Raw genomic sequence first — 17849 nt, 5'->3', positions numbered from 1 at the left:
GTATTCTGACAACAGTTTTGTAACAATTTCCCGTATGCCATCTGGATTGCCGTTTGCTTGGTTTAGAAATTGATTTTATTTACTGTTTGGCATCAAGTTGCTAAAATATTGTATTAGTTGTTACATGCAGTTGTTATTATAAACAAATGTTACTAATTACATATGTTCTTTTGCAAATAATATCTATAAAATGTGAATTCTGCTGCCATTATTTTAGTGTTCACAAGGAAAACGTGTATTACAGGGAATAATCCAAATGCAACAAGGCATTCTGCAATCATATAAAGGTCACATAGATCCACGCATACTTTATTGTGTGTGTATGGAAAAAGTTGGGCATTCATACTTTTAGTTGTGTGGAACTATTTTTGTTTGGGATTCTTCATACATGCTGCAATTTCCATTTGTAAGCAGCCATCGATGACTGCACCCTATCACCTCCCCTTCCTCTGGTTAATTGACCGTTGGTTGTCCACATTTGCAGACAAATTGAACATTGCATCTGATTGTGTCCATGTGTTTGCCTAACATAAAGTGTCAATGAACCACATGACAACATGTTAAATCTCCTCTGACACCTCCATTCGGGTCATCTCATCTTTGTTATTGTGGAAACAACTTCATTTTTAATTAAGTTGTCATAGTTGTTTTCACTCAGAAAATATTTGATAATTACATTAAGGCAAAATAACATCTTTCCAGTGTTGATTGAACAGCATGGTTGTCATTCCTTAACCATTCCCCTTGCAATCGCAGACACATCCATGTAACACAGAGCCACATTGTTCAGTGCTGGGGCTTGACTTTCATCCATACCACAAATATCTTTAGACATTTTTTTTATTTAACCCCTCCTCTGCATCTTTTCAGCTAACTCAGCTACACCTATGTACGTTTTATTAATATATCATCTACTGGTACTTCACATTCATTGGGATATATTCATTTATATAACTCTACTGTAATAAAACATTTTTTGTTTAACTAGAGCTAGAGAGAAAGCAATATTTTCTTTTACACCTCTCTTGTTATCCTTTCTCCATCTATCTTCTGTTTGTAGATCATTGGTAGCCAGGTGATACGGGAACCTGCAGAGGCTACAGAGCGCTACACTCGATGGATCAATGGTCTGACACCGGAACAGCTCCTCACGCAGGTAACTAGTTTCAGAAAAAGTTAATTTACCAAGAGCTGTATTTGTCATTTGAGCCAGATGGCACACAACCAATGGCACATTAAGCCCTGCCTCTTCATCTGGCTGCACACCTTATAAAGTATATTCTGCAGCCTCGCTATTCCTGCCTCAGTTCATTTGTGTTCTTTATGTTATGTCACTGCCAATCAATTTATCATTTCTCCAGCTTAGATCATTTTCTCCCTTCCACGTTTATCATGTCAGTTCTTATGTTTTCACATTATGCAGGTTTGTTCTTCATTGCTGAAAAAACCTTAAAACGTCATTCCCTATGCCGGGTATGCTATGTTAGTCTTTGGCACCCACAGTGCTCGAGCCTAATGGTGTTTTTAAATTTGTTTTATTTGCGTTTTTAATGCATGTGACACTAAAAAGAAACATTGTTTATAGTGTTAACAACACATTTGGTGTGTTACTTTAATTCATCCCAATTGGTGTTTTTAATACCTTTCACACTGAAGCCCCGGCTCCAACCGAAGATACTGAACATGAGTTGAAGCCGGGGGGCTTCAAATGACTTGCCTTGTTCACACCTCCCCTAAGAAACAGGTTATTCCCTAGTCGTCACCGTTCACACAGGACATTTGGACATTGTCATCTCCAAGCACTCCTGAGCTGGCCAATCAGCAGCCTTTTAGGCATGATCTGGGTCATACCTTTCACATCCTTTTAGGCTACCCGGGTCGGGCACGGGAATAACCCTGCTCGCAACAAGGGTAGCAGACCCGGGATACACGGCCCTGGTATATCCTTTCACACCTAGTCAGGACCCACATCGCGCTGGCTTGCCCCGGCAAAGAACCGGATTCTCTGCTCTGTGTTAAAGAGGTATTACTTACCCATCCCCATAGTTGTTTTACTTGATGACCAATCCCCATTGGTGTTTTACTTGCTAAGCCACCCTCATTGGTGTTTTATTTCCGAACTTGTCCCCATTGGTGTTTTACTTATCTTCCTGTCCCCATTGGTTCATTGCTTACTAACCTGTCTCTTATGAACTAAAATGCTACTAAAACTGCAACATATGAAATGCAAGTGAGGGTATAAGGCTTGGCATTTACTACTTCTGTTTAACACATCCAAGTTCATGAACAGACTAAAATTATTAACCACACATTGTAATATCCTCTGCATCACTGTATTTCACAATTCAAAGGTCACAAATAACCCAGAATTCTGACTTCCTCTCATATGTCCTCTAAACAGTGCCACGTTCTAGTGTGTTGGGCAATTTTCTGCATGTGGTGTTTTTGACTTTTTCAACTTCATTATTTTGCAAACTACATGCGGGTAATCAAAGCAAATCTGTCACCTACACACTTCTGCACATGAATCAGATATCTGAAGACATAACATATGCATAAACATATACTGTATCACATTTAGGGGTAAATTTACTAAGGGTTCAGTTTGTGTATTTTTCTGTGAATTTCCACCGGATTTGCAAATCGGAGATTTAATAAAGGCATATTTAATGGAAATTCGCAGGTAAAAACGTCTTTAGATGACAATAGAATGTCAGACAGACTATCCATGTTTTCCTCAAAGCAGACATACTCTAAACACTCCATGTGCGTCAGCAGGACAGCGAGAAAATGTGTATTGGCTGTTCACCAAAAAGTGTCAGAGAACAATGACTTATTGGTTGATCAAATGTAATCTTTTAATACACCTGTGTGACAGTATTATGGGATGACTCTTTTTGCTGCTTACAGTAGAGGTGGAGGAAATACTCCCCGAGAGGTCGCGTTCTGTTTCTTTCATATCATGCATTCTAAAAAATTCTAAAAATAAATGTTTATTACAACATTCAGCTTAATTAAAATTGTTGACAAATTTGAACTTGGCACATGAGATGTATATCTTTAAGGTGTTTATGCTAAGTTTAGCTCATGTGTGTTCAGTTAGTTGCATGCCATAAAACTTTTTTATGCCTTTTGCTCGGTGTACATGTCAGAATCCTTCTTGCAAATGCTATCTTTCCCACCGTAATATTCCAGAGGGCCTGTGGGAAACCCACGTTCGCACATGCAATCCTACCTTGCCTGGCTTTACCATTAACAGGCCTTTCCAATCCCCTTTAAATGGTCTCTGGATTAAGTGTTACAGGTTAGAGACAGGTGCAGTTTTGCGGTTGTAGTCTTGGCCTTTGAAGCTGCTGTCCATAAGTCTTTCGCTGTTTCAATCCCTCCTGGAGAACACAGTTAAAATGGGGAGGGGGGATCTGTGCATATGTTGCTGTCTGTCTAACAACCATTTTTAAAAGACCAATCTGCACATTAAAACACAATGTCATTTGCTGGCTCCGAATGTTAGGGAATTTGGCAGTAGCAGGAGGACTGATTTAATGTATTGTGACCAGATAAGTAAATACATGGTGGATATGGCTTACAGTCAAGTTTATAATCAATTTATACTCAATTACATGGTAATTTTGGGACACATTGGGCCCGATTCAGAGATGTACGCAATGCCGATGTTTATGGAGTTGAGCGATTTATTGCTACTGCATGTTTACGAAAATCCCTAGCAACTCCTACCGCACATGTGTTACACAGAGCTGTTGTGATTGAGACACACGGTATCAGAAAAGGCGGTGACTGTGAGGTGGCTAAATGGGGCACAGAGATATAGTCCATCTTATGGATATATTATGGGAGTGCCGCAGAAATGTTGCTGCAGTATTTACATGCACACACTTAGTCGTTCACTTTGGAGGCCATACTCAGACTAAATATCTGCACCTTCCATAGCGCTGCAAGTTTTGATGATGGTGTCTAAAGACTCTCCAGGTGGAGGTACAGCGTCTATAGCAGTGGTCTCCAACTTTAATTGGGTGGGAGCTATTTGAGAGAAATTAGACATCTTGAAGAGCTACATTTTATTTTTGAAAACTAAAATCTGGCTAATAACCATGTGTAAGCACTTTAAAATAAGATATAATATAATAATGGCACTCTAAGTTTAGAAGATGAACCGGAGCCTCAAGTCACTCACCCACAGCCAGGTGTGTTAAGTCCAGTGGAGTGACTCCAATCCAGCTGTCAGGGCACTGAGTGGTTAATGCGGTGTCTGGCTGTGGGTTTCAAGATGGAGACTCTGCAGACAAAAAGCAGCAAACTACAGCCCCTGAAGAAGTGGAAGTGGCTCTACGGGGCAATTGTGACCAGAGAGTCTCTGCAGGAGACGCGTGTGATGTCCGGTGGAGGTAGGGACACTTCCGGCCCCGAAATTACCCCGCGGCTTCAGCAGCGTGACATGGCCCCCTTCTATGGAGGGCTCGCAGAGAAACTGGAGACCCGTGTCTGCAGACAAGCAGGTGGTATCGCCAGCAGAGCGGGTTCCGGTCCAGATGGTAAGTGTAGGGCTCGTCTAAAGGGGGCTTAGGAGTGCCGATAAAGGAGAGCTCACAGCGGCACGCCTGCACAGGATTCCAGTCAAGGCACGCCCTCAAGCTAAGGGAGAGCTCACAGCTTCCTGTCTGCACGGGCTCCCAGTCAGGACAAAGTGCTTGCGATGTGGCAAACTACCTAAACTAAGCCTGCGAGTTACCGGTAGCTCGTGAGCGACGGTTTGGCGACCACTGGTCTATAGACAGTCATAGTGGGAGTCTCATTCCTTGCATGCATGTACACCAGGGAAGGGCGTTGGAGTGGAATTTACATAGTCACATACGGGCGACTGCCAAAAGATGCAGATGCGGCTGCATCTGAGTCCACCTCTGAATCAGGCCCCTTGTGTGTTGGATGCTGTGAATTTTTGCTACTGTATGTTTTACCTGTCTCCTAACAGGTGATAGGAAAAGAATGTTGAATGTTCAATGTTTTCAACACTAACAGTTAAAGGATAACACAACTGAAAGTTGTAGATCAATTTGTGCTGTTGTAGTACTCTGCTACTTCCACTGTCTAAAACTCAGTCTGTGGCCCTTTGTTTGTCCCCATTCTTCTTCTCACATTATTACACTAGCCCAGCACATGCAGTTATGTCTATACTAAGGGCCTTATTCAGCTACGGACGGAATTGCAAAGCTACTCGCAGCTTTGCAATTCCGTAGGTGCAGATATGGTAATGCACAGGAGGCATCACGCCTCCGGCTGCATTACGTATCCGAGTTACGTTGTTCAACGCAGAATCGGATACTCTGCGGGACGTCGGACGGCTAAGGTGACCCATGGGATCCCGCAGCCCGCTGCCGCAGATAAGAGGTAGAAGTCAGGAATCTTCGTCAGCCGACGGAGATCCTGGCTTCATTCCTCCCCCCAACTGCGGCGATGCGCCTCCATTTTGGGAAACAGGCCATTGCCGCCCCTCCCTGCCCACAAATGGCAGCAGATTGTTAATCACTAACAGTCTGCTGCCAGTCTCCATGCGCGATCGCAGACCTGCAGTAGTTACAAATAGAGCACCAATCCCGCACCATGTAATTTACAGTTTCCATTATGTAATTTACATTATGTAATTTACAGTTTCCATTTTGTTTGATGTATTCTAATACATTAAGATGGGTCTGCTGTTATACTAAGGCACAGCTACTATCCAGCCACAGGTAACAGTGCTGGTGCACTAGTCTCTGTGCGTTCGGATCCTGACCGCTGCAGATGCACTAGTGTATGACTCTATGTGCATATGCAGCTGTGTGAGGCATCCTGCTTTTGCTGTGTGACAGGAGCACTGGTTTCCAGACAACCAGTCCCTTAATAATATTCGGCAGACAACCAGTCCCTTAATAATATTGTTTGATTATCTATGAGACAGATTCTTACTTTTACATACCCATAACATTGGTTGTTTTTAAGTGTACCAGTATACTTTGCAAACACAGTGATCGGCACCTGAGTACAGGGAGGAGATCCTGCGGATGGTGTGTATATAGTGATTGGCACCTGGACAGTGAGTAACTCCTTTTCCAGTGATCTATTACAGTATTAAGGAAAATTGCTGTTATAATGTAATTTATGGGAGAAAGGTCTTTTGGAGGTACTGGATCGCATGCCCATATGTCAGATGACTATAACATTGTTTGAGTAGTAGCGATCTTAAACTTCAGATTTAACTTTGCTGCTGAGCTTTGAGAAACTATTGCACCAATTCTGAATATTGTTAAATTTTTGTGTATATCGGTGTTACTAAATATTTTTAAATATTTTATATCGTGTTCATTGCTTCAAACAAGCGCTCCATCTATTCGAATTGGATTGTGTGTTTTTAGCAGGTAACAGACCTTGCTGGTGGAGCTGCCAGTTTGATTAAGCATTTATACTGAGTGGTTGATAAGCGCACCTGTCTTGTGTGATGTGAAATCTTGGCTCAATCCAGAAGGAAGGTGGTAATTGTACAGTATCAGATTTATATTATTGTTGATTGAGTACATACCAATGTACCTAGGCCTCAGTTTGAATGAGGGCACCTTCAGGGCAATGTTACATGTGGATGTCTCTTCTCCTCTGGACCCAAACTGTTTTTGGTGATACGTCGTTGTCTACACCTGCTCCTGCACAGCCCCTGGAGATCTGCACATGCAGTGATGCCCATGATGATGGTCATCAAAGATGGCCTTGGTGGAGGTGAATTTCTTTAAGTCTGAGAGAGCATGGCGCAGAGACATTTCAAACTGTCAAAAGCTTATTGTGTCTGGGGAGTCCATTGTGTTCTTAGGGGGTTGGGTATGATATACCGACAAGTTGAATGCCAGCTGTCAATAGACTGACAGCGGCATCCCGGAGCCGACAAGGGAACGGTAAGTAGTGTTCCCCTGTCCTATTTACTCCCTAACCCTCCTTTCCTGCACCCATACACTAACCCTCCCTACCCCACACCCTGTCAATAGACTGACAGCAGCATCCCGATGCCTACAAGGAAACGATAAGTAGTGTTCCCCTGTCCTAAGTGCCTAACCCGAACCCCACCTCCCCGTAGTGTCTATCCCTAACCTCCCCCTGTCTGGAGCCTAACCTCCCGCAGCCTAACCCTAAGTCCAACCTGTCCCTGCTATACTTACAGTCGGGATGCCGGCTGTCGAGATTACGGCATCGGCATCCCCATCCATGTCGGGATTCCATCGCCGGTGTTCTCGCGCTGAACGGTATTTTGGCAATCGCTATCCCTGCCGTTGGTGAATTTACAGCATCCCATTCTTAGGAGTCCCTTGTTTTGTCTATGCATTTATTGGCAGGGATGCCAAGACCTCCGGCGGGCCCAGGTGCTGGGTGGCGTGACCACAGAAGGTGCCATGGCTTTTACATATGTATGGTGCACGTGCCGAGAGTGTAGTTATGCTATTGTGAGGGGTTTGGTTGCACTTCCCCTGCACTCCCAATGATCTGTACCCACCCAGTAATCTGTTAGTGAACCCTGCACTTCCGATAATCTGTACCTGCAAATTTTTCTGTTACGCCTCCCCTGCACTCCGAATGATCTGTATCCACCCGGCAATCTGTTGGTCTCCCCTGCACTCCTAATATTCTATACATGCCCGGAATTCTTTTACACCTCCCCTGCACTTCTGGTCTATCCTCCTTCTCCCTCCCTCCCTCTCCCCCCTCCCTCCCTCTCCCCCCTCCCTCTCCCCCCTCCCTCCCTCCCTCTCCCCTCCCTCCCTCTCCCCCCTCCACGGACTATAAGTCTTGATATGTTGGTGTTAGCAATAGGCTAGGACCTAATCGGAGGCGTTGCAGTGTATACTGTCGCCTAACATTGGGAGGCAGATGAAATTGGTCAATGCTTAGCTGGCAGCCTGCTTCATGGAGCCTCAGTAATGGTGATGCCCTAAAGATGTGTGCTATAAACCTGTCCCTGGCAGGGTCCTTTCTTCCATGAGGCTACATGTCTGATTTAGTGGTGGACGCAGGGGCAATGTTGGACGCAGAAGCAATGTCAGACACAAGAGGCTGATGTTTTCATTTTAGTCTGCACAGGCGTCTGTGTCGCACTGTGCGTCTGTCCTCATGGTTATTACCAATCGCTGCATAACAAATTTGGACGCAGGGAGAGGCTATTTCAGTGGGTGTGTCTAGGTGGTAACAGGGTGGTGGCCATGTACAGACACAGATTTTGTGCCTCCATAGGACTGGTGCAGTGTTCAATGGTGTGGCCAATGTGGTTGCACAGCGGCAGATTAGGGCCACAGTTGGAGGGAGTATCGGTACGTATCCAACCGGCTGCGGCATTAGCATAAAGATGCAGTTGTGCTTTAGCAAAAGACTTCGTTGTGGCTGCTAAAGCATGCACCTCTGAATCAGGTCCTATGTGAGAGCAGGTGGTACCTTCCTTTGGTCAGCAGAGACAAAATTGTAATTTTTTCTTACCACTTTTTCACCTCCCCCAGCACTGTAAGCAGTGGTCACTCTTTAATAATTAATTGCAGGGCATCATTAAAGCTCTTTGGACTTTTGGATGCCAGGATGCTTACTATCTGTAGGTTGAACTTACCTCCTGGATCTGGAGGATAAAATTTGTTTAAAGAGGTGGCAGTATTCTCTGTGGTCAGGTCCTGTCCTAGTAAGCTCCTCATCCGCTTACATATATCCAATAACATGTGCTCTATTGAATTTAGATTTCCATAGTCCACAAAATACCTACCTCCAATTTGCGCAGCAAGTGATCCACTTTCATCTGTTTGGAAGATTCGTGTCACATGTTCACATTTTCAATCTCACCTTTTTCAGACAACTTAGAAGTAAACTTTGTATCTTCGAGTTTGATTTCTTCATTTTTTTTTTATCTCATAAAAGAAAATGGTGTATGTTAACAGTTTCTAAGTGCGTAAAAAAGGAAGCACTCAGGATATCCTGTTATTCTGTTACTGGAATTTACTGCACTGTATCAGCTTCGAAACTTTCACTGCACGCGTTTCTTTCACACATTGGGTGAGGTTGTAAATGTGGAGTTTATGTGCACTGAATTGTGTAAAATACACAATTCTAAATAGAGAAACATATCTAAAGGATTTATTCTTATATTTTATACCACTACACCCTATCTGACATAACTGGGGGGGAGTAGTTGTGCCCAAGTTACCTTCACAGGCCCGTATTCAACTTGAGGCGAATAGCCGGAATTGGCGAAAAAGTTTCGCCGATGACGTCATTTCTCCAGGCAGAAAAGTATCGCCGTATTCAGTTTGAAAGACTTTTCCACCTAGGCGGAAAGTCAATGCAATGTAATAGGCGGAAAAGTTTCGCCTATGAATAGCAGGCGGAAAAAAGTGCAGAATTGGGGTTTTGAGGTGCAACGTTGCGGGAACCCCCGTGCAGCCTTCAGACAGTCCCCCAAAGGTAAACTGCTTAAAAAAATTAAATAATTAAGAACACCCCAAAAAAATCATTTTGAATTTGGGGGTGAAAAAAAAAACAATGTTGGGGGTCAAAGTTCAAAACTAGCGAACTAGACTCCAGGCGGGTCCCCAAGTATGCCCCAAGTATTATTTTCATTGCAGGTGATTGCGGCAGGTGGATTTTTCACGACTTTTTAAATTTAACTTTATCAACTTTTAAATATGCTGGCCCCCATTTTCAAGTACCCCAAATTTGCTGGGATAAGTTATTTTCTGCAAAAAAAAAAACCTGAATAATATTCTTCACCACTTGTACAAAAACACTATTTAGCAGCTATTGAGGCCGTTTAAAAACACCAAATACTTTAAGCAAGCGAAACCGGGGGTAACCATAGCTAACCCCATGTCAGAGCATCTTTTGGGGGGTGTCAGGCTGATTTCCCCAAATCTGACATGACTTTCTGCTTGTTTAAGTTTCTCCGGGTCCCGTTTTCGCGTACTTTCAAATTGAATACGGAGATACGTGGGCACGTGCGCGATACTTTTCCGCCTGCAAAACAGGCGAAGTAGGCGAAAAGTTTGGGAGGCAGAAAAGTATCGCGGGTCCGCTCAAATTGAATACGGCTCTTAGGACCTCATTCAGAGTCGGTCGTTGCGGCCGCACGGTCGTAAGGTAAAAGGGGTCGGATATGCAAATTAAGCGCTCGCAAGTTGCATCGTTAAGATGGGATCGTTAGCTGGACGAGCGAGGGGAGGATGCGGCCGTAAGACTAAAAATACCCCCCCTTCTCGTTCCCATTACACGTCATCTCCGGGCATATAAGGATTAATCGAGACCATCGTAGAGCTTAAGGTTGACCATACCCTCTCTTAAGCACTACGACCAAGTCAGTGTAAAAACCTCCCATGTCACATGTGCCATGACACTACTTAGTTAATTATTTACTCCCATAAAACGCTGTTTGCATAGTCAGGCACGCCTGCGTTCGGATCTCCACTCCCCCGTTCACAGGCACCTTCCCCTGTTACCACCCAGAAACGCCTCATCCTGTCACTCAAACTAACGACCTGGCCAAGTTGAAGGAGAGAGCAATTTCTGATCGTAATAGCTAGTTTGCGCACGCGCATTGCGAATTTTACGCATGTGCAGTTTTGCAAACATCGGTGGCGTACGACCGTGCGGCCGCAACGACCGACTCTGAATGAGGTCCTTAGTCTCTTAAAATGTGTCATTAAAAAGGGCATTTTTGTATTCGAGAAAAACATTGTTTTTCTCAAATACATGTTGCATTCTTGTAGTGATGTAATGAAACATTGTCCTTAGGAGCTTACACTCTGACATGCCGTTATAGTGATATAACTAAACACTGATCCTAGCAGACTACCATCTACGGATAATAAAATGAGACCCTGTGAAAAGGATTTGACTTTGTAATAATGATGTTATGAAATTTCTGTTTTAAGTAGATAATTACAATTTAGGGACAGACTAGAAGCGTTTTAAAATATATAAGAAACAAAATAGTGACTTAATGAATAATGGTTTGTAAAGAAGTTATAAATTAGAGGAATTATGGAAAACTCAGGGCCTGATTCAGAGCCGCTCGTAAGCGGCCGCTCGTTCGCTCCGAGCGATGTTCGCACATCTGCGCATGCGCCAACCAGTAATTGCGGTCGGAAATCGAGCGCTCGCAAAATAGCGAGTGCCTGCTAATTTGAGTGACAGGATGAGGCGTTTGTGGGTGGTAACAGGGGAAGATGCTTGAAAACGGGGAGTGGTGATCCGAACGCAGGCGTGCCAAACGGTCAAAACGGGCGTTTTAAGGGTGTGCATAATTAACAAAGCAGCGTCATCGGCCACGTCACTTGGTTGTCTCTTAGCCTGAACTGTTCGCATGATTGCGGTAGGAAAATCCAACCACAAGCACTGCGAGCAGTTCAGACTCCTTTCGATGTACTCGATTAATCTAATAGCGGAGATGACGTAGGATGCGAGCGGCCAGGGGGCGTCTTTACAAAATAGCGGGCGCATGTTTCGTTCACTCGCTCACACATAGAGGCGTCAACAGACCGCAAAGAGCGAGTGCTCAATTTAAATAGCCGGCCCCTTTTTCTGAACGAGCGAGCGCAAATAGCGTCCGGCTCTGAATCAGGCCCTCAGTTCAATATATATTGCAAGCTAATACTGAAGTAAAAAGGGATCACTATATCTAAATAAAAATATAATTGATGAAAAGTTTAAATTAAAACAAATAGCTGATTAATGCAATATCAGCAAATGATCATGTATGAGGCCAACCTGGGGGGTAGGATGTGTCCACCTGTGTGGCAAAATTAGCCACAATTTTAGCTATTTTGTGATCCTGTTGAACATCCAAATTGTGCCAGATGTGGGGATCATTGGATTAATAATAGAAATGTTTAATTGGTTGCACATTCGTACTTCTGTTACCAAATAAGCCCCCATTGTAGTCTTAGTGTGCTTGGAAGAATGTGTCATCATCCCATTTCTCTCTCAAATGTCTTTTCTTGTCCAACATACCAAAGCGCAGACACTCGTTACTGCATCTTTCCCTCTGCATCCTCACTGCTGGGGTTGGAGAGGACCCTCATGTGGGCAAACTGCCAGCGCTGAGCTTGGGGAAGACTTTGGCAAAAACAATCTTTGCTTAGCTTGGCATTGGGCCAGCGGTTAGCTTATTAACCACTGCATTTCTGACGGGCTGTGTACCCAGTGCAGATGAATCTACTGCAGGCCTAGCTAGTGATTGCTTAATTTGAGGTGAGGAAGTTACTGTCGTGTTCATTTTATTGATTTATTTATTTACAGTTTCTTATATAGCTCAGCATTTTCTGTTGCTGTTTACAATTTGAATCAACAATAATAGAACAAGACTGGGTGTATCTAGGACCTCATTCAGAGACGCTCGCTAAGCTGCGCTCGCTCGTTAGGAGCAATTTTCGCACATCTGCGCATGCGTCTAAGTCGCAGTACGCGTGCTCAAACTAGCGTCTGCGATGTACACTCGAGCGCTCGTAGTACACATACAGGACGCTACTTTGAGTGACAGATTGCTCCGTTTGTGGGTGGTAACGGGAAGGTGCTTGTGAACAAGGGAGTGGTTGTGCGAACCACTCCCTCCCACTGACCGTCAGAACGGTGTTTAATGGGTGTGCATAATTAGCAAAGTAGCATCATTGCACACGTGACTTGGTTGTATTTTAGCCAGAACTGCTCGCAGTGCTTGGGATAGCTTAGGTCAACCCCAAGCGCTGCGAGCAGCTCCGATGGCCCTCGATGTTTACGATTAATCAGACACTTCACGGAGATGACGTGTGCTGCGAGTGACAGGTGGGAGGTTTTATAGTCCAGCGTTCGCTAACTAGTGTCGCTCACTAAGACATAGAGGGCGTCCTTACAGCGCAAAGAGCGAGCGCTTGATTTGCATACCCAGCCCCTTTTTGCAAGCTGAATGAGGTCCCTAGTGCTGTCCAGGTACATACCCACCCAGTACCACCAGTTGAAAGTTACAGTACTGTGAGCAGCATGCCACCTCTTTCTCTGCCTAGATAGCAGTGGATATTTTCTGTTTGTGTGCTGGAGAGAGGTGGCAACTTTTTTGTACCACAGCGGGAGCCAATAGCTTATGCTGGGTATACACTGGCAGCTATATTGGATGATCATTTGATCGGCTAATATATCTTGTGTGCATTGGCTAGTGTGTACTAGCAATATGTCTGTAAACAACGTCGATCACAGACCTACTGTACTACACTTTTTTATTTTCATTCTTTATATGCAGCTGCAGTTGCTCCTAACTATCTCTTTACACTGCACTTTTCTTACTATGGTGGTGCCCTGGGGAAGCTTGGCTGGGCCAGTTTTGGGGGGTCCTGCGCTCTGGATTTGAACCCTAGTATGTTACGGACCTACCCGAAAGAGGTTACCTGGATGTGGTGGGTAGGCCCATAACCTTGGCCATGATTATGCTAAAAACCTCTATTGATTGCAAAATTTTATTGCATTTCTATATATTATTAATAATTTGGAGTTGTGCACCTGAGATTTGTCTGTTTCTGTGCCTGCAATTAGTCTCTTCAGGTAGCACCTCCCATCATATATATAGTCAGGTTCTGCAGTCCAGAAATCTTTCCCATAAATGTAACTGTGTTGAAGTAGCCTCTTTAAATTAGAAATTCACCAGTATAATATAAAAACATAAATTTATTTGGTGTACCTCACAGAACCTCTAGTTGTAAATATAATAATGTTTAAAATTTGCATACATTTCCCCCGTGGATTTGCAATATCTTGCCTTTAGTCAATTTCGTGTTAATACCAGATTTTTTTAAATATCTGGGTGTCAACATACCTGTAGTGTTATCATCCTTATATCGTTTACAGTTTCCATTAGCTATGTCTCAGATGGCCAAATTGCTAGATGCCTGGAAACTACTTCCTTTGGCGATTTTGGGAAGGGTGGCTTTGATTAAAAGTGTGGTGTTCCCTAAATATCTTATCTTATACAAATGCTACCAATCTCCCTATCCCGATCAGATATTACATTTTGTAATGAAATGTTCACTACATTTCTATGAAAGGGGCCACCCTTGTATTGCTCTTGCCAAATTGCAACTTCCACGTTCTAAAGGTGGTTTAGGGCTGCCTAATGTTTTAACATTTACAAGAGCTGTCTATTTTCGATATATTAGTGACTGGATGTTAGGCAGGGAAACCTATACTCATACTCCTACTAAAAAGACTATGGGCCTGATTCAGAGCCGTTCGCTATTTGCGGTCGTTCGTTCAAAAACAAGGGGTGGCTATTCAAATGATCCGTTCGCAAATTGCAGTCTGTTCACACCTCTAAGTCTGAAAGAGCGAGCAAAACATACGCTCGTTTATTTGATAAAAACGCCCCCTGGCCGCTCGCACCATACGTCATGTCCGCTATTTATTAGATTAATCGAGTACATCGTACAGCGTATGAACTGCTCGCTATTCTTGTGGTTGGTTTTTTCAACCGCTATTTTGCGAGCAGTTCTGAGTTAAAAAAAACCAAGTGACGTGGTCAATGACGCTGCTGTATTAATTATGCACTCCCTTAAAACGCCCGTTTTGACCTTTAAGCACGCCTGCGTTCGAATTCCACTCCCCCGTTTTCAAACACTTTCCCCTGTTACCACCCACATACGCCTCATTCTGTCACTCAAAATAGCAGGCACTCGCTATATAGCGTACAAACGATTTTCGGCCGCACTGACTGGTTCGCGCATGCGTACTAAAAACCGTACGCATGCGCAGATGTGCGAACATCGCTCGGAACGAGCGTACGGCCGCTAGCGAGCGGCTCTGAATGAGGGCCTATGTTTGCTCCATTCTCAACGGCAGCACTTATTCACTCTCCCAAGAACCTTATACCCCCAAGTATGTTTTCTAATATCTTAATTCACAATACTTATAAGGCTTGGAGCGCTAGTTGTGTTAAAACTTACTTATGCTACTTATATTCTGTTTACGGGTACTCCGTTATTTACTCCTGGGCTGAATAATCCCATGTTCCAGGTCTGGAAAGATAAAGGTATCACCAAAATCAAAGATGTTTTCGACCCAGGTGGTGTGATTCTTCCTTTTAGTAATCTTCATAATCAATATCATATTCCTCACAAACAGTTCTACATGTATCTTCAAGTTGTTCATTTTGCTCGGTCTATCAAGATACAAGCATCAAATTGTGCTACTCTGGATCTGATCCAAAAGTTACTATCACTAATTGTGATCCACTCCTATAAAACTAAATACATAAGTTTAGACCTTATTGGCAATTCACATACCAAGATTTGGAAACAAACTGTTTCTTCCTGGAGGAAAAACATACAGATTGATTTCTTCAGAAAGTATGATTGTGGATCAATATGATTCCTCTCTACGGTCCCTATGTTGTTCTTGGTTACAAGAGGTTCAAATTAAGACCATTAACCGTGTCTATATCTCCCAGGCACATAGGAGACACATGGTATTGGAGGAGTCGGGTGATTGTCTTAAGTGTAGGCGCCCACATGCAATGTTTTTTTCATAACTTTTGGACATGCTCAAAAAATACGTAAATTTTGGGGGAAGGTGATAAATTGAATTAATGATATTTTTCATCTGCATGTTAAAAGTTATGCCCTAGCACTCGTGTGATTTGGGTCCTGATGGGAAATCTATTATTCCTTTACTGACCATCATAGTCATTGTTGCAAAGAAAGTGATATTATGCAACTGGACTTCCACGACCCCTTTTCTTAGCTCAGTTTGTTCATTGCTGCTTACTACCCTTTACTACAACAAACAGGCTATATTCCCAGACATTGGTGACTGGTCTTTCTTCATTCTACAGAAAATGGGATGCCTACATTGCATCACTTGATCCCTCTATGGGGTTGAAAATCATCCATCACATGGTACCTTTAACGTACTATATCATGTGGGCTGACTTCATTTGATCAATTCTGGCTATCCCCTAAATGTTAAAAAGTCTAATTATGTATACTATGCTGTCTAGTCTACCCTGGGCTTTAGTTGTGATATGTTTATCTGTATTTAGATAATGTACATCACCAGTCCCACTGCGATGTCCCCCCCCCCCCCCCTTCCCCTTTTTCCCTTCCCTTTCCTTCAATTTTATTGTTGGCTATTTAGTTTGTTTTCTAGTTCGGGTTACATTTATGCCTGTGTGTTACATCTTCATTAGTATGTGTTTCATCTTGAGGCGAATCACCCCTCGTGCTTTGCTTGAGTTTCCAATGATTATGTATATCTCGTATGTCTATACCAGTGGTGGCCAACCAGTCAGAGGCAAAGAGCCAAAAAATATCTGTAGTCAAGCTAAAGGGCTGACAGCATGCTTGCAAAAATGGGGCGTGCCCCTTATGCAGTGCCCCCTGTAGTTTTGCCCCATATGCAGTGCCCCTTAAGCATTGCCCCCAGCCCAGAACTTACTTGTCCATGCTGGCTCTGGCTCCCGCTGCTAGATCCAGCAGGTGCGAAGGCAGGTTCCTCACATCGCAGGTGACGTCACCCACGAACTGCATCACTGGGAACGCTGGACTCTGAAGTGATCAGAGGCTTCTTTAAGGTGCGTATACACTAGATGATTCGCTCCATGAGCGATATCGTCTAGTGTGTCCCCGGCAGGGGTGTGCTCAATGTCGTTAACGATATCGTTCAGTGTCAGGCACCCTCCCTCATCCCCGAACGTGCAACAACCTGTCAATATCGTCAGGTTAGCCTGCATGTTTGGGCGGTGAACGACAATGACCAATGTAAGCTCTCACGAGCAGGGACCTCTTCCTTCATGTGCTTCTCTTTACATTTTCTTCTACTCTCTACTCCCCATTAGGGCACCTAACACGGGACCGCCAATTCCCGGCAGCTTATTGTGAGTGCTTTAATCACTATTTCAGCAATGTATATAAGTTGTGTCCTTGTCCTGTACTGTAATGTACTGTATGTTACTTGTTTCTTGTTCACCCATTAGTTGTATGTACTATGTAAGGCGCTGCGGAACACTTGTGGCGCCATATAAATAAAGGATAATAATAATAATAATAATGACCTGCGGGAGCGCGCATCATTGGTCGTTATCAGTCATTGTTTTAGCATACACACTGGCCGATATAGTGACTGACTGAACGATAACAATATCGTTATCGTTCAGTAGTTTCAAATATCGGCAAGTTGTGTACGCACTTTAAGCCTCTGATTGCTTCACAGTTCCAGTGGGGGAGCCGCATCTCAAATCCAAAAGAGCCGCATGCGGCTCGAGAGCCATGGGTTGGTCACCCCTGGTCTCTAAATTTTGATGACACTGACTTTGTATGAATATTGTTGTTTATATTGCAATTGTAACATTTTTTTTGCTATATTTGATATAATAAAATAGATTAAAAAAATAAGTTCACAAAGTCATATAGGTGTGTGTTTTAATTCACTTGTCTGGTTTGTTATAGCACAAAGCTACGTGGTGCTATAGCTGAGAGTGAGTGTCTCTTAATCTGACTTGCTGTCAGATAATTAAGCCGGCTGCAGAGTGCACTAATATCTTTGCAGCGCTGCGTCTTCCCAGAGCACATTATGGATAGATGGTTCAAACAGCATAAATCCAATGGCTGTTACATTTTGGGACCAGTAGACATCGAGCGAAACGTTTCTGCTGTATTTTGCCTCAAAAATGTCTCTTTTAAGCGTCTAGCAGTAGTCAACCAGCAAATTGGGTCTCCGCTTGCCTTGGTAACGCTTTTCCATATTAGAAATGTCCTGATGTAAATCCTCACCCTGTTTGTAGCTCACCGCACACATTTCCTGGAAAAAAGTCCAAGTTAAATTCCAAGAAG

The 17849-nt window shown here is 43.5% G+C and overlaps 1 protein-coding gene across 7 annotated transcripts in view; it reads left to right on the top strand.

Annotated features, from left to right (window-relative positions):
- QTGAL (queuosine-tRNA galactosyltransferase) overlaps positions 1–17849 on the top strand; it is a 567623-nt gene that overhangs the window by 258187 nt on the left and 291587 nt on the right. For all 7 annotated transcript variants that reach the window (XM_088468641.1, XM_088468640.1, XM_088468643.1 and 4 more), the window contains one exon: positions 1061–1156. In XM_088468641.1, the coding sequence (XP_088324767.1) occupies positions 1061–1156 (96 nt within the window). The remainder of the gene's footprint in view (positions 1–1060; positions 1157–17849) is intronic.

Source organism: Taudactylus pleione, unplaced genomic scaffold (assembly GCF_031769625.1).
Source record: "Taudactylus pleione unplaced genomic scaffold, aTauple2 ptg000012l, whole genome shotgun sequence".
Lineage (NCBI taxonomy): Eukaryota > Metazoa > Chordata > Amphibia > Anura > Myobatrachidae > Taudactylus > Taudactylus pleione.
This window is presented reverse-complemented; position numbering and strand designations above follow the sequence as displayed.